General features: G+C 46.7%; 3 protein-coding genes across 3 annotated transcripts; 1 reads left to right on the forward strand and 2 right to left on the reverse strand.

Annotated features, from left to right (window-relative positions):
- The first annotated feature begins 772 nt into the window (after positions 1 to 772).
- ZNHIT1 (zinc finger HIT-type containing 1) lies at positions 773 to 2,358 on the forward strand. Its single transcript, XM_056568966.1, is given in 5 exon segments — positions 773 to 785; positions 990 to 1,069; positions 1,807 to 1,926; positions 1,928 to 1,977; positions 2,258 to 2,358. Coding segments are annotated over 5 exon segments (285 nt in total). The 3' UTR covers positions 2,280 to 2,358.
- Positions 2,359 to 5,311: 2,953 nt separating this feature from the next.
- Positions 5,312 to 6,617, reverse strand: LOC130367536 (olfactory receptor 1052-like). The gene has a single exon (XM_056569965.1). It carries the CDS (start codon positions 6,479 to 6,481, stop codon positions 5,492 to 5,494), a length of 990 nt encoding a protein of 329 aa, XP_056425940.1. The 5' UTR covers positions 6,482 to 6,617; the 3' UTR covers positions 5,312 to 5,491.
- A 13,219-nt stretch (positions 6,618 to 19,836) lies between these two features.
- On the reverse strand, positions 19,837 to 20,775 carry LOC130366646 (olfactory receptor 5B12-like). The gene has a single exon (XM_056568967.1). The coding sequence runs from the start codon at positions 20,773 to 20,775 to the stop codon at positions 19,837 to 19,839; it is 939 nt and encodes a 312-aa protein (XP_056424942.1).
- Positions 20,776 to 23,526: the final 2,751 nt, after the last annotated feature.

Below are 23,526 nucleotides of genomic sequence, written 5' to 3' on the forward strand. Positions count from 1 at the left end.
AACAATAGCTGTAGTGTATATAATAGATCACTAGTGACCTCATAGAGGAGATAACAGAGAACAATAGCTGTAGTGTATATAATAGATCACTAGTGACCTCATAGAGGTGATAACAGAACAATAGCTGTAGTGTATATAATAGATCACTAGTAACCTCATAGAGGAGATAACAGAACAATAGCTGTAGTGTATATAATAGATCACTAGTGACCTCATAGAGGAGATAACAGAACAATAGCTGTAGTGTATATAATAGATCACTAGTGACCTCATACAGGAGATAACAGAACAATAGCTGTAGTGTATATAATAGATCACTAGTGACCTCATAGAGGAGATAACAGGACAATAGCTGTAGTGTATATAATAGATCACTAGTGACCTCATAGAGGAGATAACAGAGAACAATAGCTGTAGTGTATATAATAGATCACTAGTGACCTCATAGAGGAGATAACAGAACAATAACTGTAGTGTATATAATAGATCACTAGTGACCTCATAGAGGAGATAACAGAGGACAATAGCTGTAGTGTATATAATAGATCACTAGTGACCTCATAGAGGAGATAACAGAACAATAGCTGTAGTGTATATAATAGATCACTAGTGACCTCATAGAGGAGATAACAGAGAACAATAGCTGTAGTGTATATAATAGATCACTAGTGACCTCATAGAGGAGATAACGGAGAACAATAGCTGTAGTGTATATAATAGATCACTAGTGACCTCATAGAGGTGATAACATTCACTGTAGTATATAATAGTGATGACCGGTTGTGGTATATACTCTCATGTCCTTCTATATATATATATATATATATATATATATATATCTATATCTATATCCAGAGGCGCAGGGGTTTTGCACTCTACACTGTGTTCAGCTTCTGTCTGGAAGGAGAGCGCCACTGCCACCATGTGGTGACAGAGAGGAAAAACATATTTTTAAATATAATTTTTCTTTTTCTTTTACTGGAATGAAGGAAAGAAAAAGAAGAAAACACGAGGAGATCACTTCAAACTGAGATTCCGCAAGAACTTTCAGGCTCTTCTAGAAGAACAGGTGCGGGGGTCATCCTGTAAGGGGGGGGGCTCACAGGGTTACCCTATAGGGGGTGGTCTCACAGGGTCACCCTATAGGGGGTGGTCTCACAGGGTCACCCTATAGGGGGGTGGTCTCACAGGGTCACCCTATAGGGGGGGTGGTCTCACAGGGTCACCCTATAGGGGGGTGGTCTCACAGGGTCACCCTATAGGGGGAGGTGGTCTCACAGGGTCACCCTATAGGGGGGTGGTCTCACAGGGTCACCCTATAGGGGGGGGTGGTCTCACAGGGTCACCCTATAGGGGGGGTGGTCTCACAGGGTCACCCTATAGGGGGGTGGTCTCACAGGGTCACCCTATAGGGGGGTGGTCTCACAGGGTCACCCTATAGGGGGGTGGTCTCACAGGGTCACCCTATAGGGGGGTGGTCTCACAGGGTCACCCTATAGGGGGGGTGGTCTCACAGGGTCACCCTATAGGGGGGTGGTCTCACAGGGTCACCCTATAGGGGGGTGGTCTCACAGGGTCACCCTATAGGGGGGTGGTCTCACAGGGTCACCCTATAGGGGGGGTGGTCTCACAGGGTCACCCTATAGGGGGGTGGTCTCACAGGGTCACCCTATAGGGGGGGTGGTCTCACAGGGTCACCCTATAGGGGGGGTGGTCTCACAGGGTCACCCTATGGGCGGTGGTCTCACAGGGTCACTCTGCAGAGAATGGGCTGGGAATCTCTGACCACTTTCCTCTTTGTTCCAGAACCTGAGCTCCAGTGAGGGCCCCAATTACCTGACGGCCTGTGCGCCCCCCTCCAGTTTCCCCCAGCGTCATTTCTGCTCTGTTTGCGGGTTCCCTTCTAACTATTGCTGCGTGTCGTGCGGGGGCGCGGTACTGCTGTGTGAAGTGCCTGGGGACGCACCAGGAGACCAGGTGACAAACCTCTACCCCCTTACCCCTCCCTCTTCCTATGTTCCCAAATAAAAGGGGTTGTCCAGGAATAAAAAACAGAGCTAATTTCTTTAAAAAATTCCTCCGGTCTGTCTCCAGGTTGGGTGTGGTTCTGCAGCTTAGTTCCATTGAAGTGAATGGTGACAAGTTGTAAAATCGCACCCAATCTGGAGACAGACAGGGAGCAGTTTTTGAAAGAAATTAGCTCTGTTTTTCTATTTCTGAATAACCTTTTAACTCTTCCTTGCCTGTTGTTTTCCAGGTGTCTGAAGTGGACAGTGTGATGGTCTGCAGGGCGGTGTGATGGTCTGCAGGGCGGTGTGATGATTTTTTTATTGTTAAATAAACGTTCTGTATATACTGTACGTGTATTGTGAGTCATTGATTGGAGCCGCTGACAGGTTTGTCATTCTCTTTTTTATTCTGGTTCCTCACCATTTTCATAACCTCTGCTTGCTGTCTGTGAATGGGGACATTCTTCTTTATACGCTCCAGGCGACACAGGAGCAGGACTCGTTACAGTGTATCAGAACGATTTGTGATTATTTTGGTTTCTGTGTCAGCTGGACGTTATCAGGACGGGATTTTTGTCTGTATTTACACAACAGGATGCTTTCTTTCACTGACAGCAAGCAGAGATATTAAGGCCACCTGTTATATTAAAATGCACGTTGAATGTTTTGATGAACATGTGACAGTTCAGGTTTTTCTGAATGATAGTAACACTTTACAGCACAAAGTATATAAGAATTTGCATTTTTTGGGGGGTAATTTAATTTTTAATAAGTTGCTGTATAAAATATATGGGGAGGAGGGGGATATAACTTCAGGTAGATAATAGGTGTGGAGGAGGGGGATACAGCTGCAGTACATAATTGGTGGAGAGGAGGAGGATACAGCTGCTGTACATAATTGGTGGAGAGGAGGAGGATACAGCTGCAGTACATAACAGGTGGGGGATGCAGTTGCTGTATAGAATAGGTGAGGGGGATGCAGCTGCAGTACATAATAGGTGGAGAGGAGGGGGATGCAGCTGCAGTACATTATAGGTGGAGAGGAGGGGGATGCAGCTGCAGTACATAATAGGTGGAGAGGAGGGGGATGCAGCTGCAGTACATAATAGGTGGAGAGGAGGAGGATACAGCTGCAGTACATAATATGTGAAGAGGAGGGGGATGCAGCTGCAGTACATAATAGGTGGAGAGGAGGGGGATGCAGCTGCAGTACATAATAGGTGGAGAGGAGGAGGATACAGCTGCTGTATATAATAGGTGGAGAGGAGGGTGATAAAGCTGCAGTACATAATAGGTGGAGAGGAGTAGGATACAGCTGCTGTACATAATAGGTGGAGAGGAGGAGGATACAGCTGCTGTACATAATAGGTGGAGAGGAGGAGGATACAGCTGCTGTACATAATAGGTGGAGAGGAGGAGGATACAGCTGCTGTACATAATAGGTGGAGAGGAGGAGGATACAGCTGCAGTACATAATAGGTGGAGAGGAGGAGGATACAGCTGCTGTACATAATAGGTGGAGAGGAGGAGGATACAGCTGCTGTACATAATAGGTGGAGAGGAGGAGGATACAGCTGCTGTACATAATAGGTGGAGAGGAGGAGGATACAGCTGCTGTACATAATTGGTGGAGAGGAGGAGGATACAGCTGCTGTATATAATAGGTGGAGAGGAGGAGGATACAGCTGCTGTACATAATAGGTGGAGAGGAGGAGGATACAGCTGCGTACATAATAGGTGGAGAGGAGGGGGATACAGCTGCTGTACATAATAGGTGGAGAGGAGGGGGATACAGCTGCAGTACATAATAGGTGGAGAGGAGGAGGATGCAGCTGCAGTACATAATAGGTGGAGAGGAGGGGGATGCAGCTGCAGTACATAATAGGTGGAGTGGAGGAGGATGCAGCTGCAGTACATAATAGGTGGAGATGAGGAGGTTGCAGCTGCAGTACATAATAGGTGGAGAGGAGGAGGATGCAGCTGCAGTACATAATGGGTGGAGAGGAGGGGGATGCAGCTGCAGTACATAATAGGTGGAGAGGAGGGGGATGCAGCTGCAGTACATAATAGGTGGAGAGGAGGGGGATGCAGCTGCTGTATAGAATAGGTTTAGAGGAGGAGGATACAGCTGCAGTACATAATAGGTGGAGAGGAGGGGGATGCAGCTGCAGCACATAATAGGTGGAGAGGAGGGGATGCAGCTGCAGTACATAATAGGTGGAGAGGAGGAGAAAACAGCTGCAGTACACAATAGGTGGAGAGGAGGGGGATGCAGCTGCAGCACATAATAGGTGGAGAGGAGGGGGATGCAGCTGCAGTACATAATAGGTGGAGAGGAGGAGGATACAGCTGCAGTACATAATAGGTGGAGAGGAGGAGGGTGCAGCTGCAGTACAAAACGGGTGGGGAGGAGGGGGATGCAGCTGCTGTATACAATAGGTGCGAAAGAGGGGGAGACAGCTGCTGTACATATTAGATGTGGAGGAGGGGGATAGAGCTGCTGTACATAATAGGTGGAGAGGAGGGGGGATACAGCTGCAGTACATAATAGGTGGAGAGGAGGGGGATGCTGCTGCATTACATAACAGGTGGGGAGGAGGGGGATGCAGCTGCTATATATAATAGGTGGCGAGGAGGGGGATACAGATGCTGTATATAATAGGTGGGAAGGAGGGGGATACAGCTGCTGTATATAATAGGTGGAGAGGAGGGTGATACAGCTGCAGTACAAAACAGGTGGGGAGGAGGGGGATGCAGCTGCTGTATAGAATAGGTGCGAAAGAGGGGGAGACAGCTGCTGTACATATTAGTTGTGGAGGAGGGGGATAGAGCTGCTGTACATAATAGGTGGAGAGGAGGGGGATACAGATGCAGTACATAATAGATGGAGAGGAGGGGGATGCAGCTGCAGTACATAACAGGTGGGGAGGAGGGGATGCAGCTGCATTACATAATAGGTGCAGAGGAGGGGGATGCAGCTGCATTATATAATAGGTGGAGAGGAGGCGGATACAGCTTCTGTATATAATAAGTGGAGAGGAGGGGGATGCAGCTGCAGTACATAACGTGGGGGGGAGGAGGGGGATGCAGCTGCTATATATAATAGGTGGAGAGGAGGGGGGGATACAGCTGCAGTACAAAACAGGTGGGGAGGAAGGGGATGCAGCTGCAGTATAGAATAGGTGGGAAGGAGGGGTATGCAGCTGCTGTATAGAAGAGGTGCGGAGGAGGGGGAGACAGCTGCTGTACATATTAGGTGCGGAGGAGGGGGCTAGAGCTGCTGTATAAAATAGGTGCGGAGAAGGGGGAGACAGCTGCTGTATATATTAGGTGCGGTGGAGGGGGATAGAGCTGCTGTATATAATAATAATAGGTGGCCTCCTTCAACGCCGGTTCGGTAAACTGAGATTTGGTGTAGAACTGTATTGTTGCAGTTTGTATGTTTTTTTTTAAAGGAACCTTCACCACAAGCCCAGAATCCCTCAGGAACACTTCTGTGTGGCGTCCAGAATCACCTGCTTCACCTCTTTGTTCCTTAAGCTGTATATAAGAGGGTTCAGCATCGGTATCATGACTGTGTAGAAGATGGATGCAACCTTGTCCCATTTCCCAAAGCCGGTGGCCGGAGGACGTAGGTAGATGAAGAAGACCGTCCCATAGAAGATGGAGACACATGTGAGATGGGAAGAACATGTGCTGAAGGCCTTCTGCCGGCCCTCTGAGGACTTAATTCTCACGATGGAGGAGATGATCAGAGTGTATGAGACCAAGACGGTCACCAAGGAGCCAACCCCACAAAAACATGTGAAGAAGACATCCAGGGTGTCACAGAGGAGAGTGCTAGAGCATGACAGCTTCAGCAGCGGTGGGATGTCACAGTAGAAGTGGTCTATAAGGTTCGGCCCACAGAATCGCAGATGGAACACACAAGTGGTCTGTACCATTGCCTGGAAGAAGCCGATAAATGACGCAAGGAGGACCAGACCCAGACATCTCCTCCAGGTCATGATCAAGACGTAATGGAGAGGATGACATATGGCAACATACCGGTCGTAGGACATACACGAGAGCAGGAGAGCGTCGGTGACTGCGAGGCCAGCAAAAAAGAAGAGCTGCACAGCACAACCATAGAACGATATGGACTTCACCTTGGAAAGGAGGTCGAGAAGCATCTTGGGCGTCAGCACTGAGGAGTAGCAGAGGTCAACGGTGGAGAGAGAAGACAAGAAGTAATACATGGGGCTGTGGAGGCTGCTGGTGCCATGCACAAGGGTTACCATGCCAATATTTCCCACCAGTGTCACTGTGTAGACCACCAAGAAGAGCATGAAGAGGAACGGGATGAGCTTGTTATCGTCTGTCAGCCCGGAAAACAGGAATACCCTCACCTGTGTCTGGTTGGAGACGTCCATGATGTCCTGTAATGGTGGGAATGATAAGTCATCTGGTTGGATTCTCAAAAATATTGTCATCTGAAGCACTGGAGATGTAACCGCAATGCCTGAGAAAGCACTGGAGAATATGGATTGTGGTGTCCGGTTCACTGAGGAATATGGAGTGTGGTGTCCGGTTCACTGAGGAATATGGAGTGTGGTGTCCGGTTCACTGAGGAATATGGAGTGTGGTGTCCGGTTCACTGAGGAATATGGAGTGTGGTGTCCGGTTCACTGAGGAATATGGAGTGTGGTGTCCGGTTCACTGAGGAATATGGAGTGTGGTGTCCGGTTCACTGAGGAATATGGAGTGTGGTGTCCGGGTCACTGAGGAATATGGAGTGTGGTGTCCGGTTCACTGAGGAATATGGAGTGTGGTGTCCGGTTCACTGAGGAATATGGAGTGTGGTGTCCGGTTCACTGAGGAATATGGAGTGTGGTGTCCGGTTCACTGAGGAATATGGAGTGTGGTGTCCGGTTCACTGAGGAATATGGAGTGTGGTGTCCGGTTCACTGAGGAATATGGAGTGTGGTGGCCGGTTCACTGAGGAATATGGAGTGTGGTGGCCGGTTCACTGAGGAATATGGAGTGTGGTGGCCGGTTCACTGAGGAATATGGAGTGTGGTGGCCGGTTCACTGAGGAATATGGAGTGTGGTGGCCGGTTCACTGAGGAATATGGAGTGTGGTGGCCGGTTCACTGAGGAATATGGAGTGTGGTGTCCGGTTCACTGAGGAATATGGAGTGTGGTGTCCGGTTCACTGAGGAATATGGAGTGTGGTGTCCGGTTCACTGAGGAATATGGAGTGTGGTGTCCGGTTCACTGAGGAATATGGAGTGTGGTGTCCGGTTCACTGAGGAATATGGAGTGTGGTGTCCGGTTCACTGAGGAATATGGAGTGTGGTGTCCGGTTCACTGAGGAATATGGAGTGTGGTGTCCGGTTCACTGAGGAATATGGAGTGTGGTGTCCGGTTCACTGAGGAATATGGAGTGTGGTGTCCGGTTCACTGAGGAATATGGAGTGTGGTGTCCGGTTCACTGAGGAATATGGAGTGTGGTGTCCGGTTCACTGAGGAATATGGAGTGTGGTGTCCGGTTCACTGAGGAATATGGAGTGTGGTGTCCGGTTCACTGAGGAATATGGAGTGTGGTGTCCGGTTCACTGAGGAATATGGAGTGTGGTGTCCGGTTCACTGAGGAATATGGAGTGTGGTGTCCGGTTCACTGAGGAATATGGAGTGTGGTGTCCGGTTCACTGAGGAATATGGAGTGTGGTGTCCGGTTCACTGAGGAATATGGAGTGTGGTGTCCGGTTCACTGAGGAATATGGAGTGTGGTGTCCGGTTCACTGAGGAATATGGAGTGTGGTGGCGGGGGCACTGGAGAATATGGAGTGTGGTGGCCGGGGCACTGGAGAATATGGAGTGTGGCTGCGTATAGGGCCCCGCGGGACGGTCAGATTACACAGGACATCACAGCTGACATTGTTCAGGTAGAGGAACATGACAGAGATGAAGGTGAGGACTCTGCCTCCATATTCCCAAGATCCCATCTGATCAATCATCTGTGAGATCTGCTGGAGAAAGTCCATCAATGGAGGCCGCACCTCAGCAGTGACACGATTACTGAAGGGGTTTAATGTTCTGACTGAGCGATGTGAGGTGAGTGTGGATCTCAGGGACAGTTGTGTGTGTGTGTGTATGTATCTCACAGATGGAGTTGTGTGTGTGTGTGTATCTCACGGATGGAGTTGTGTGTGTGTGTGTATCTCACGGATGGGGTTGTGTGTGTGTATCTCACGGATGGGGTTGTGTGTGTGTATCTCACGGATGGGGTTGTGTGTGTATCTCACGGATGGGGTTGTGTGTGTGTGTGTGTATCTCACGGATGGGGTTGTGTGTGTATCTCACGGATGGGGTTGTGTGTGTGTGTGTATCTCACGGATGGAGTTGTGTGTGTATCTCACGGATGGGGTTGTGTGTGTATCTCACGGATGGGGTTGTGTGTGTATCTCACGGATGGGGTTGTGTGTGTGTATCTCACGGATGGGGTTGTGTGTGTATCTCACGGATGGGGTTGTGTGTGTGTATCTCACGGATGGGGTTGTGTGTGTATCTCACGGATGGGGTTGTGTGTGTGTGTGTGTATCTCACGGATGGAGTTGTGTGTGTATCTCACGGATGGGGTTGTGTGTGTATCTCACGGATGGGGTTGTGTGTGTATCTCACGGATGGGGTTGTGTGTGTATCTCACGGATGGGGTTGTGTGTGTGTATCTCACAGATGGGGTTGTGTGTGTGTATCTCACGGATGGGGTTGTGTGTGTATCTCACGGATGGGGTTGTGTGTGTATCTCACGGATGGGGTTGTGTGTGTATCTCACGGATGGGGTTGTGTGTGTATATCTCACGGATGGGGTTGTGTGTGTGTATCTCACGGATGGGGTTGTGTGTGTATCTCACGGATGGGGTTGTGTGTGTGTGTGTATCTCACGGATGGAGTTGTGTGTGTATCTCACGGATGGGGTTGTGTGTGTATCTCACGGATGGGGTTGTGTGTGTATCTCACGGATGGGGTTGTGTGTGTATCTCACGGATGGGGTTGTGTGTGTGTATCTCACAGATGGGGTTGTGTGTGTGTATCTCACGGATGGAGTTGTGTGTGTATCTCACGGATGGGGTTGTGTGTGTATCTCACGGATGGGGTTGTGTGTGTATCTCACGGATGGGGTTGTGTGTGTGTGTGTATCTCACGGATGGAGTTGTGTGTGTATCTCACGGATGGGGTTGTGTGTGTATCTCACGGATGGGGTTGTGTGTGTATCTCACGGATGGGGTTGTGTGTGTATCTCACGGATGGGGTTGTGTGTGTGTGTGTGTGTGTATCTCACAGATGGGGTTGTGTGTGTGTATCTCACGGATGGAGTTGTGTGTGTATTTCACGGATGGGGTTGTGTGTGTATCTCACGGATGGGGTTGTGTGTGTATCTCACGGACGGGGTTGTGTGTGTGTGTATCTCACGGACGGGGTTGTGTGTGTATCTCACGGACGGGGTTGTGTGTGTGTGTGTATCTCACGGACGGGGTTGTGTGTGTGTGTGTGTATCTCACGGACGGGGTTGTGTGTGTATCTCACGGATGGGGTTGTGTGTGTGTGTATCTCACGGATGGGGTTGTGTGTGTGTGTATCTCACGGATGGGGTTGTGTGTGTGTGTATCTCACGGATGGGGTTGTGTGTGTGTGTATCTCACGGATGGGGTTGTGTATCTCACGGATGGGGTTGTGTGTGTGTGTATCTCACGGATGGGGTTGTGTGTGTGTGTGTGTATCTCACGGATGGGGTTGTGTGTGTGTGTGTATCTCATGGATGGGGTTGTGTGTATCTCACGGATGGGGTTGTGTGTGTGTATCTCACGGATGGGGTTGTGTGTGTGTATCTCACGGATGGGGTTGTGTGTGTGTGTATCTCACGGATGGGGTTGTGTGTGTGTGTGTGTATCTCACGGATGGGGTTGTGTGTGTGTGTGTATCTCACGGATGGGGTTGTGTATGTGTGTGTATCTCACGGATGGGGTTGTGTGTGTATGTATCTCACGGATGGGGTTGTGTGTGTGTGTATCTCACGGATGGGGTTGTGTGTGTGTGTATCTCACGGATGGGGTTGTGTGTGTGTGTATCTCACGGATGGGGTTGTGTGTGTGTATCTCACGGATGGGGTTGTGTGTGTGTGTGTATCTCACGGACGGGGTTGTGTGTGTGTGTGTGTATCTCACGGACGGGGTTGTGTGTGTGTGTGTATCTCACGGACGGGGTTGTGTGTGTGTGTGTGTATCTCACGGACGGGGTTGTGTGTGTGTGTGTATCTCACGGACGGGGTTGTGTGTGTGTATCTCACGGACGGGGTTGTGTGTGTGTATCTCACGGACGGGGTTGTGTGTGTGTATCTCACGGACGGGGTTGTGTGTGTGTATCTCACGGACGGGGTTGTGTGTGTGTATCTCACGGATGGGGTTGTGTGTGTGTGTGTGTGTATCTCACGGATGGGGTTGTGTGTGTGTGTGTATCTCACGGATGGGGTTGTGTGTGTGTGTATCTCACGGATGGGGTTGTGTGTGTGTGTGTATCTCACGGATGGGGTTGTGTGTGTGTGTGTATCTCACGGATGGGGTTGTGTGTGTGTGTATCTCACGGACGGGGTTGTGTGTGTGTGTATCTCACGGACGGGGTTGTGTGTGTGTGTATCTCACGGACGGGGTTGTGTGTGTGTGTGTGTGTGTATCTCACGGACGGGGTTGTGTGTGTGTGTGTGTATCTCACGGACGGGGTTGTGTGTGTGTGTGTGTATCTCACGGATGGGGTTGTGTGTGTGTATCTCACGGACGGGGTTGTGTGTGTGTGTGTGTATCTCACGGACGGGGTTGTGTGTGTGTGTGTGTATCTCACGGATGGGGTTGTGTGTGTGTATCTCACGGATGGGGTTGTGTGTGTGTGTGTATCTCACGGACGGGGTTGTGTGTGTGTGTGTGTATCTCACGGACGGGGTTGTGTGTCTAAGGCTGCGTTCACACGACCACCTAGACCCGTCCTGTTATTCTCCCGTCAAAAATCAAAACAGACAATAACGGATGTAAATGGATGTTATCCGTTTGGATCTGTTATTCAGTTAATAAGCCAAACATGCTCTGAAGTAAAAACGGATCAAAAAACAGATTGACAAACGGATGACATTAAAGACTCATCCGTTTTCCATAGACTTCATTGTTAAATTTACTATATCTGTTTTTTCTTCAGTATTTTTGACGGAACGGAAATGAGCGCAGACGGGTGCAAACAGATGTGAAAGCATTGTAAAAAAAAATCCCATTGACATCAATGGGATTATTTTACAACCGTTTGTAATCAGTTTACAAGCAGCAACAACGGAACCTAAAGGGGTACAGACGGCCGTGTGAACGCAGCCTTACCTGTGCGGGTGGTGACTCGTAGCTGTGAGTTGGACTTATCCCAGTCATCACCGCCTGTTGTTGCTATAAGCTCTGGAGTCTTTATGTTAGTTGTGGCCCCCGGGGGATCATTCTCCTCGGTCTCTTAACGCTCATTATTAATTACTACAAATTATAAACAAACCAATTATTTAGAATGTTCCTGGGAGCCAGGTTATGAGGCGCCAAAGCTTTTTATTTATTTAACCTCTTGTATGCCCCTCTTTCTAATAATTGCCACCTTCTCTTTGACCTCAGTAGTGATAAGAGCCTCCTGTCTGTCTCGGGATTAGGTTCAGACCTATTCTTCATGGACAGTGGTGATCTTCTCCTGGCCCCTCATGTAGAGGTCATGTGTGCCCCTCTGTAATGGTCACCACCTTCTCTTTGACCTCAGTAGTGATAAGAGCCTCCTGTCGGTCTCGGGATTAGGTTCAGACCTATTCTTCATGGACAGTGGTGATCTTCTCCTGGCCCCTCATGTAGAGGTCATGTGTGCCCCTCTGTAATGGTCACCACCTTCTCTTTGACCTCAGTAGTGATAAGAGCCTCCTGTCTGTCTGTCTCGGGATGAGGTTCAGACATATTCTTCATGGACAGTGGTGATCTTCTCCTGGCCCCTCATGTAGAGGTCATGTGTGCCCCTCTATAATGGTCACCACCTTCTCTTTGACCTCAGTAGGGATAAGAGCCTCCTGTCGGTCTCGGGATGAGGTTCAGAGATATTCTTCATGGACAGTGGTGATCTTCTCCTGGCCCCTCATGAAGATGTCATGTGTGCCCCTCTGTAATGGTCACCACCTTCTCTTTGACCTCAGTAGTGATAAGAGCCCCCTGTCGGTCTCGGGATGAGGTTCAGAGATATTCTTCATGGACAGTGGTGATCTCCTGGCCCCTCATGTAAAGGTCATGTGTGCCCCTCTGTAATGGTCACCACCTTCTCTTTGACCTCAGTAGTGGTAAGAGCCTCCTGTCGGTCTCGGGATGAGGTTCGGACATATTCTTCATGGACAGTGGTGATCTTCTCCTGGCCCCTCATGTAGATGTCATGTGTGCCCCTCTGTAATGGTCACCACCTGCTCTTTGACCTCAGTAGTGATAAGAGCCTCTTGTCGGTCTCAGGATGAGGTTCACAGATATTCTTCATGGACAGTGGTGATCTTCTCCTGGCCCCTCATGTAGATGTCATGTGTGCCCCTCTGTAATGGTCACCACCTTCTCTTTGACCTCAGTAGTGATAAGAGCCTCTTGTCGGTCTCGGGATGAGGTTCACAGATATTCTTCATGGGCAGTGGTGATCTTCTCCTTGCCCCTCATGTAGATGTCATGTGTGCCCCTCTTTCTAATAGTTGCCACCAGCTCTTTGACCTTAGTAGTGATCAGAGCCTCCTGTAGGTCTCGGGATGAGGTTGAGACCTTTTTCAGCTTCTTTTGTTCATAGGCTGATCTTCCTGGACAGTGGTGTTCTCCTCCTGGCCTTTCCTATGTAGATGTCACGTGCGAGGACCACCACTCTAATGGTCACTCTGACCTTAGTAATGCTGAGAGCTTCCTGTAGGGTCCCACTAAGTTCTGGCTTCTCGGAGATGTCCTTCAGCAGTTTGTGTTCTCTGGTTGGTCTTTCTGAGATGTCCTGGGCGGGAGTCTTCACCTCATGTAGACGATCCTCCAGACAAGTGAGTGATCCAGCTCACCTTGCCTGATGATGTACGGTGCTCGGATCGGTGCCCGGCAAGGCATCCAATATTGAAGAAAGAAAGTACGGAGGGTTCAGCACTTCGTTGCAAGCAGCTTCATTGAAGATACATCACGCCATAAAAATGACAGTCAGTCAGACATGTTTCGAGCGCAAGCGCTCTTCCTCGAAGAGGAAGAGCGCTTGCACGCGAAACATGTCTGACTGACTGTCGTTTTTATGGTGTGATGTATCTTCAATAAAGCTGCTTGCAACGAAGTGCTGGACCCTCCGTACTTTCTGTCTTCAGACCATCCTCCAGGCATCAAGGACTGATTAATCTTTTTCGACTTCTTTATAGAAACTTATTTGTTTAGAGTGAGATAGCACTGTCAGTCCGGGGTTACCGATACATCTCACTACCACAGAGCAAACCATATATGAGGTGCCTTCTCCATGATCCTCGTGGTCCACCGCTGTCCATTTTCTTTTATAACCTAGGTGGATATCCAGCCTCTGGAGACACCACCATTGCTTACAATGAGAAGTCCTTAGTCCACATTATTAGCAGGAGATCAGAACAAGTGTAATGTTCCCATCTGTGTTACTTTACCAGGTTCACTTTAGACCAAGCTTAGGGCCACTAGGTTTCCATCCTTAATCCTACTCCAGGATAAGGAAACTGGACTTAGGTGCTAGAGGATACCAGGTTGCTACCCCAAGAGTGGTCCTGATGTGGGAAGCGGCTGGTCAGACAGGCTAGACCGCCCTGGTGCAGAACACTGGAGAACAGGCAGGTCTAGTGCTTGTGTGGGTATAAAATGATGTTCACACGTCAGAATGTCCACACAGAAAATCTCTGCAGGCATTCCGCAGACTGATTATGCTGACGCTAAGACCGCACGGGAAAGCGCCGTCTCATAGACAGCCATGGATTCCGTGTGGAGTCCGCAGAAAGAATGGACAGGTTCATTCTTTTTGGTGACAGCGGAATCAGAATTTCTGCACCAGGAACATTGTGTGCGTAGCACAGCAGAATCCCGCTGAATTCAATGGGACTCTGCTGCTGCAGAATCACATTGTAGTTCTGACGTGTGAACATAGGCGGCACAAGGTCAATGCTCTTGGTCGAGCACAGGATGGTCAGTGTAGTACACAAGGGTCAGGCAGAGGCCGTGTCAGGAGACCAGGCACAGAGTAACATCAGATGCAGAAGCAGAACTTTTGCTTTGATAAAACCAGGGCAGGTAAGTGGGAGAGGAGCCTTAAACAGGTAGTACTAGGCAGGGATAGTTGGGGGACCTTGTAGGAGTTCATGTGCTGGCCCCTTAACCACTTCCCGCTATAGGACATATGGGTACTTACTAGGAAGAGGTGACTGGTATCAGAGCAGAATTGTAACGTCATCCAGCTCTGTACCGTGCGGCCCCCGGCAGGAAACATCAGCCAGGGGCCACAGCTGATAGCTGCAGCTTGGCTCTTAACCTCGTAGATCCCATGATTGAAGTTCATAGCGTGACCTAAAGTCAGTTACTATGTGTGGGCAGTTGGTTGTGTAAGCTGATCAGGACCACTGCAAGGTAATCTCGGGGTCCCGATCAGCTGACATGATGGCCAGAGGGTCCCTACCTGTCTCCATGCCGTCTGGTCTCAGCTCTGCTGCTCCAGCCTTCTTTAGAAAACTAGAGCAGCAGAGCCCAGCATTAAACAAAAAATTACATGTAATGGTATCTTATGGGGACCCAAAAAAATTGTGAAAAATAATGTGAATAAATCCTTCCCTAATAAAAGTTTGAACACCCCCCCTCTCTTTTCCCATTTTTTAAATAATATAAACCAACATAAACATATGTGGAATCACTGCATGTGTAAATGTTGGAACTATTAAAATATAATGTTAAAGGGTAGCTCCCACCATCATGTTTTCTTTTTCTGTTCCTGCCTATTGCCCTTCTATCCCTAACACCCTCCCTGCCTTTATTTATTTATTTATTTATTACTATTTTAAAAATGGCATTTAGTCTGCCTGGTAGTGTGCTCACTACCAGGCAGACTTCCCCAGCAGGCACCACGTCACTGATGCCTGCTGGGGGGGGCCAACTTCCGCCCTTAGTTCTCCTAACAGGGTGCCTCCAGCTGTTTCACCACTACAACTCCCAGCATGCCCTGACATCTATTGGCTGTCAGGGCATGCTGGGAGTTGTAGTGGTAAAACAACTGGAGGCACCCAGGACAGGAGATTCATGGGGGAAGGAGTGAGCCGGGAGCCGATGCGGGAGGGACGGTTGCGGGGGAGCCTCTTCCTGCCGCTCGGTGAGTAACACCCAAACACACCCGTACACCCGTACCTTGCCGCGCCCCCCGTACCTTGCAGCAGCCCCCCGCACCTTGCAGCAGGGCCGTCGGCGAGTGCGGGGAGCCGATGCACAGCCTTGGATCTTACTGCGCCTGCGCAAAATTTCGACTGATGCCCTGCCGGAATCAGTCGGAATTTTGCAGGGACGTCACTCCACACTACATTCGGCCACTAGGAGGGCGACCCCTAGTGGCCGAATTTCAAATTGCTTTTAAAATGTTTTAAAAGCATTTTTTTTTATATTAGAGATATGTTGTAGTACTTAAGTACTACAACATATCAAAAATAATTTTTCATGACATTGCCCATTTAAATAAACCGCACGGTCGATGGTGTAAACAAAAAAAAAAAAAACTGTCAAGAATTTGGTATTTTTAGATACTTCATATACCAAAAAAATCTAAATCGATCAAATAGTCCCATCTAAAGAAAAATGGTCCTGATAAAAATGACAGGGTCACGGCGCAAAAATTTATCCTATGCAGCCGCGTATGCAGAAAAATAAGAAACATAACCGACTTGGAGAAAAGGAAAACGGAGCGCACCCCTGTGAGTCCTGCTGCAGGTTCCTGAGCCGAACATAGACATCCCCTCACCCCGTATCACGGGCAGAGCTAGAGCGGCAGGAGCATACACCCGGATGACAGCTGCTGTTTCACGCCGTAAGGCGTTTCATCAACTCGAAAGTTATAGGGGTCAGAGGAGGATTGTAAGGATACTGATTATCGTACAAAAAGTTACCATTTTTTTAACTAGTAAAATAAAACAGAACATTTGGGTATTGCTGTCAATGTATAGACTTACAGAATGAAAAGAACTTGATAATTTTACCGTAAAGTGCACAACGTAGAAACGAAACCCCCTAAAACTTATTGGCATTTTTATTTTTTTCAATTTCGACCCACAAATAAATGTTTTTTTTTTTTTTGGCTTCACCATACATTTTGTGGTAAAATGAGTAACGTCATTACAAAGTACAATTAATCCTGTAAACAACAAGCCCTGTGGATGGCAAATTAGAGTTACAAATCGTAAAAGAGGATGAAAAAATAAAAAGGAAAAAAAAACTATCGTCATTAACCCATTAAGGACTTTTCCAAGGTTTTTACATTTTTGCACTTTCGTTTTTTCCTCCTCCTTCTAAAAATCAGAACGCTTTCAGATTTCCACCTACAGACCCATATGAGGGCTTGTTTTACCAATTTTACTTTGTAATGACATCAATCATTTCACCACAAAATCTGTGCGAAACCAAAAAAATTTATTTGTGGGACAAAATAGAAAAAAAAAGTCCTTTTGTAATTTTTAGCGGTTTCCGTTTCTACACAGCGCAGTTTTCGGTAAAAATGACACCTTATCTTTATTCTGTTGGTCCATTCGGTTAAAATGATACCCAATTTATATAGGTTTTATTTTGTTTTACTTCTGTTAATTATAAATTTGGGCACAAAAATTAGCACATTTTAAATTATCCTCTTTTGACCCCTATATCTTTTGTTAGGTTTTCGCATACGGGGCAGTATGAGCACTAATTTTTTGTGGCGTTGTCTGTAATTTTTATTGGTACCATTTTAGTTTTGATGGGACTTTTTTGATCACTTTTTATAAAAAAATTTTTATGGGAGACAAAATGACCAAAAATGCACAATATTGGACTTTGGTATTTCTTTGGCATTGATGGTGCGGTTTAATTAACATTATATTTTTATAGTTTGGACATTTACGCACGCGTCGATACCACATATGTTTGTTAACTTTTGTTTACACATTTTCTTTTTTAATGGAAATAGGGGGGTGATTCAAAATTTTATTAGGAAAGGGGTTAATTAACATTGATAATTATTATTTTTTTTACACCATTTTATAGTCCCCATAGGAGACTATTACATATAATCCTTGGATAGCATACACTGTTCAATGCAGAGCTATAGCATAGCATTGATCAGTGTTATCGGTGCTCGATTGCTCCAGGCTGCTGAGGCTTCCTGGAGCATCGAGTTAATGATCGGATAGCGAGGAGGCAGGTAAGAGCCCTCCCGCCATCCTCTCGGCTAATCGGGACGCCACAATAAACTTTGATTGTGGTGTCTAAGGGGTTAATGCCGGACATCACCGCGATCGGTGATGTTCGGCATTAGACACGGGTTATGATGTGGGGTCAGCCTCTGAGCCCGCGTCATAGAAGGGGAGCTGGTACAGGACATACATGTATGTCCTGCATCTTTAAGAGGTTAAAGAGGACTACCGCTGCCTGCCATTAGCAGTGAGTGTCCAGCTACTGATAGTAGCCAATACTCACTGTTCTGAAGCTAGTGCAGCTCCGGCGCTTTCTTCAAAGCTGCTTAAGGATTCAGAGCATACAGGTATGCCCTTGGTCCTGAAGTACCAGGATGCAAGGGTGTACCTGTATGCCCTTTGTCTTTTACAGGTTAAGTAGTAGGAAGAGCACACACTCAGGCCAGACCAGAAACTGCAGCAGCAACACAATAGGAAAAGAAGGCCCAGTGCATGGACATCTTACGGCAGGGGTTGCCGGGAGAGAGGACACCAGCAACCTCATCTGTTCATACAAGCCTGTGTTGTAATATTCCATAGGCTTTCTTTTTTTTTTTAAGTGGGTGTCATCTGTTTTGTTCCGACAGATAAATGTTTGTGTTATGGATATTACACCCAAAGGCCAATGGGTCGACTGAACAGAGAACTGTAGAACTGCAGTGATCTTCATTTGATTGACTTGACCCATGGAGTGCCCCAGTGTTATGACCAATTAGTCGTTGAGTGTTAGCCATAATAGGTGTAGAGCATTTGTGATACATTTTGTTTTGAAACATACGTCAGTAGCAGGAAACCATAAGCTGACTCTTTACTGTATTTAAAGTCATTGTGGCTGGTGTGCGTATAACCAGGACAGAACAGTTCATTGATATATGAAGATTCAGGTTTCGGGCTCTCCAATACTTTCTTTAAAGAATTTATAACCTGACACCTGGATCCATGATAGATCAGTGGGGATGGTCAACCACAGTATCGAGGCATCTGATGGAGCGGCAGTCAGGCATTTGCACCGCGACTCAATTTCAAACTCTGCCAAGCCGGTCACCCCTTAGTGCACCAGTCTAGTTCATAGGCCGTGTCATGGTTGGCAGATCTGAACATGAGATGGACACAGGAAGATGGGGGGGGGGGGTGTTTGACCAAAGGAATGCCACATATTTGTGCATATCATCTGATGCCTGAATGGTTACTGAACAGTGCTGGTGCCCAGGCCTGGGGAGCACACTTTTGAGCTGCTGGAGTTGCTTTCCCTTTTAGGTATATAAGAGATACGGCGGGGTGGGGGGGATTTAGGCAGTTGCTGTGTGATGGTCTTAGGGTAAGTTGCTGCCAGTAAAACGCTTTCCTGAGGAATCTGTACCCCATAACCTGGAGGGTTGTTGGGATAGAGGAGCAGTGGCTTAGGCCAGCCCTCTGGGAGCAGTGGATTGGGGTCAGTGTTACCTGTTGACTTAGATGTGAACAGAACTGAGGAGCGGATATGAAAACCGGACCTCCCAGGGGACCTGAAGTACTACAAGAAGAAGACTCTGAGCTTTTATCCCTTGGCCTTTTGACAATATATTGGAGTGCGGAGTGTTGGACCCGAAGCTGAATCTCGGGATCTGCAGTTTGGTTCTTCCAGGCAAAATATAGAAAAAATTCAGCTCACCGTTATAGTTCTCAGACCCAGATCATATATATGGTAACACACCTCTCCAGTTGGAAGACTCGGAATGAGGCAAGGGCCGTGTTCCCAGGTGCGGCAATTAGGCAGAGGAGAAAGTAGCATCCGGCTCCCAGACTGGATAAAATACTGGCTTTATTAGAAAATATTAAAAACCAAACTGGAACATAATGTAGATAAGAACAAAAGAAACGCAACCAACGTGTTTCGACCTGTTAACAAGTCTTAATCATGGTACCATGATTAAGACTTGTTAACGGGTCGAAACGCGTTGGTTGCGTCAAGTTTGGTTCTTCCTCTCGTGCTCAATGACTATGTTGGTCTTCTTGACTATTGTTTGCCCATAATCTGGATTACCCATTCATTCTTTTGGATTGTGTTGTGTTTTGTGATCTTCCAATAAACCTCGGTGCCGTTCTCCCATCTCTTGTTCTGTTGAAATTCACTATCGGGCGAACCACTTCACAGGCAATAATTGTTTATTGATTTTATGCTCAAAGTACTAAATAGACACATTATATGACTAAAAGATCTGTCTACAGCAGCTTTATAGTTTTATTAAAGATCCAATCCAGGAAGATCAACCGGGGAAGGAGAAAGGTGAAAGATAAAATGTATTGGAAGACGAGGGGGTAAATCTTCTAGGACGGAGTCTTCTACTAATTTACAGTCTCTCTAGGTTTCCCTGTGACCGCCATCACAAGGACCCTCTTCACCTCTTGATTTCTTATACTGTAGATGAGTGGGTTCAGCATAGGTGTTATTACTGTATAGAAAACAGAGACCACCTTGTCCCTATTATCAAAGTGACTGGTGGGAGATCGTAGATAGACAAAGAAGACCGAGCCGTACAAGATGGAGACTGATGTGAGATGAGCAGAACATGTACTGAAGGCCTTCTTCCTCCCCTCAGATGATCTTATATGGAGGATGGAAGAAACAATGAATGAGTATGACACCAAGATGGTCAACAAGGACCCGATGCCACATGAGGACATGATGAAAATGAGCACCATGTTACAGGTGAATGTATTTGAGCAGGAAAGTTTGAGCAGTGGGGGGGCCTCACAGTAGAAGTGGGCTACGTGGTTGGATCCACAGAACTCCAGACTGAACACACATCCGGTCTGGGCCGATGACTGCAAGAAGCCGAGATTGAAAGAGAAGAGGACAAGACACCAACATTTCTTCTTTGTCATTATGGAGACGTAATGGAGAGGGTGGCAGATGGCAGCATATCGGTCATAGGACATGGAGGAGAGAAGAAAAGCCTCAGTAGCTGCCATGGCTGCAAAGAAGAATAATTGAAGAGCACAACCAGTATATGAGATGGTCTTCTTCATAGAGATAAGGTCTGAAAGCATCTTAGAAGTTATGATCGATGAGTAGAGGAGGTCCACCATGGAGAGGTAACTCAAGAAGAAGTACATAGGGGTGTGGAGCTTGGAGACCATTAGAACAAGAGCCACCATGCCGGCGTTAGCGACCAACGTCACCAGATAGACATTCAGGAAGAACACGAAAAGAAAAGGGGCCCGAGTTACATCATCAGTTAGTCCTGAAAACAAAAACACGTGGGTCCTGTTTGTGGCGTCCATCGTGTTACAGGTTCTGTGGAGAATAGATACATGTAAGTTGTTAATATCTGAAAAAAACTAAAATCACCATTTACAGGGGGGGGGGGGGGGGGTGTTGGGGGCATAAACTTGTTTGGTCTGAGGGCCACAATGTCAGGTTGTCTCATTCCTGATAGCAGGGCCAGATTAAGGCTGCCTGGGAGACGGAGCACTTCAGTATGATGGGGCCCCCAAACAATCCCCCCCCCTCTCCCATTGAGACTTGTTGCCGGATAGCAGGGGTGGACTGACAACTCATGGGGCCCCCCATGCACCCACACCCATATAGATGCCCCGCCCACATACAATAAATACATTTTTCAATTCATAAAGAAAATATAGCAAGATAACGCAATTTTGCTAAGTTTTTGGGGGTGTGGGTTAGTTTCTGCGCAATATATTTTACGGTTAAAATTACACATTATCTTCATCCTGTAGGTCCACAGATTATGATACCCAATTAATGTAGGTTTTGTTATATTTTTCTACTTTTTGTGAGAAAATTAACATGCATTAAATGTTCCCATGCTGAAGCCTATAACGCTTTTATTTTTCTGTATACAAGGTGATATGAGGGACCATTTTTATGCCATGATCTGTAGTTTTTATTGGTATCATTTTTGTTTAGATGGGAATTTTTGATCGCTTTTAATTAATTTTTTTTATGGTCTATTATGTGACCAAAAAGCAGCAATTCTAGACTTTTCTATTTTTATTTATTATTTTTTTTTTTTTACATCATTTACTGTCGTCTTCTAATCTCACCACTGAAAGTGCTGATTGACATCACCACTGAGTGCTCAGGTATCACCCCTGATATCACCACTAATTGCTCTCTGACGTCAACCCCCAACAAGTAATGTATGTAGACAGTGACCTCACCAGCAGAATAGTAAGTACAGCTCTGGAGTATAATACAGGATATAACTCAGGATCAGTACAGGATAAGTAAAGTAATGTATATATATATATACAGTGACCTCACCAGCAGAATAGTGAGTACAGCTCTGGAGTATAATACAGGATGTAACTCAGGATCAGTACAGGATAAGTAATGTAATGTATTTACACAGTGACCTCACCAGCAGAATAGTGAGTACAGCTCTGGAGTATAATACAGGATATAACTCAGGATCAGTACAGGATAAGTAATGTATGTACACAGTGACCTCACCAGCAGAATAGTGAGTACAGCTCTGGAGTATAATACAGGATGTAACTCAGGATCAGTACAGGATAAGTAATGTATGTACACAGTGACCTCACCAGCAGAATAGTGAGTACAGCTCTGGAGTATAATACAGGATATAACTCAGGATCAGTACAGGATAAGTAATGTATGTACACAGTGACCTCACCAGCAGAATAGTTAGTACAGCTCTGGAGTATAATACAGGATATAACTCAGGATCAGTACAGGATAAGTAATGTAATGTATGTACACAGTGACCTCACCAGCAGAATAGTGAGTACAGCTCTGGAGTATAATACAGGATATAACTCAGGATCAGTACAGGATAAGTAATGTAATGTATGTACACAGTGACCTCACCAGCAGAATAGTGAGTACAGCTCTGGAGTATAATACAGGATATAACTCAAGATCAGTACAGGATAAGTAATGTATGTACACAGTGACCTCATCAACAGAATAGTGAGTACAGCTCTGGAGTATAATACAGGATATAACTCAGGATCAGTACAGGATAAGTAATGTAATGTATGTACACAGTGACCTCACCAGCAGAATAGTGAGTACAGCTCTGGAGTATAATACAGGATATAACTCAGGATCAGTACAGGATAAGTAATGTATGTACACAGTGAACTCACCAGCAGAATAGTGAGTACAGCTCTGGAGTATAATACAGGATATAACTCAGGATCAGTACAGGATAAGTAATGTAATGTATGTACACAGTGACCTCACCAGCAGAATAGTGAGTACAGCTCTGGAGTATAATACAGGATATAAAACGAGATTTTCCTAGCTTGTGACGGAAAATATTAATTATATGAAGACAGGAGGCGAGTATCTTGCATTAATCTTTCTTTAATGCTCATAACAGAAACATCATACTGCTAAAACGTATATCAAACAATTTTTTCAAAAAGCTACAATTCCCAGCAGTCCCCTGTACACCCCTCCCAGCCTGACTGGCTGCTATAAAAGGGACTGCTTGTAGATCCTGTTCCTCTTTCTTTATGCAAATTTCTTGATCGTCAACCGAACCATCGAACACCGGAACCATTCCGCTTGGACCCTTCCGAACCGCCGGCCAACAGGACCGCAAAACTGTTAATGAACAACGTTGACAGAAAACCTCAGTCTTCTACAATACCAGGACGTCTTCACAGTCTCCGCTCAATACCCTAGAAAGACAACAAACAGTATAACAGGGTTGGGTTGGGAGGGAAGATACTCGCCTCCTGTCTTCATATAACTAATATTTTCCATCACAAGCTAGGAAAATCTCGATTTATAAATCAGACAGGAGGCTCATATCTTGCAATTTTAAAGCTAAACTTCTAAGAAAAGAAGACAAAACATAACAGTTAAAGAACTGATACAGACACATGTTCTTCCGGCCTGAAATAAAAATGGCGAAAAGTCGTCTCCGACGACCAATCAGCCGCCAATAAGAGGTCTGACAATGAACCTCCTGAGGTAACCACTTTTGTGGCCATTGCTCCTCTGGACGAATGAGCACCAAATAGGGAGATATCAATCCC

Source organism: Hyla sarda, chromosome 4, assembly GCF_029499605.1.
Source record: "Hyla sarda isolate aHylSar1 chromosome 4, aHylSar1.hap1, whole genome shotgun sequence".
Lineage (NCBI taxonomy): Eukaryota > Metazoa > Chordata > Amphibia > Anura > Hylidae > Hyla > Hyla sarda.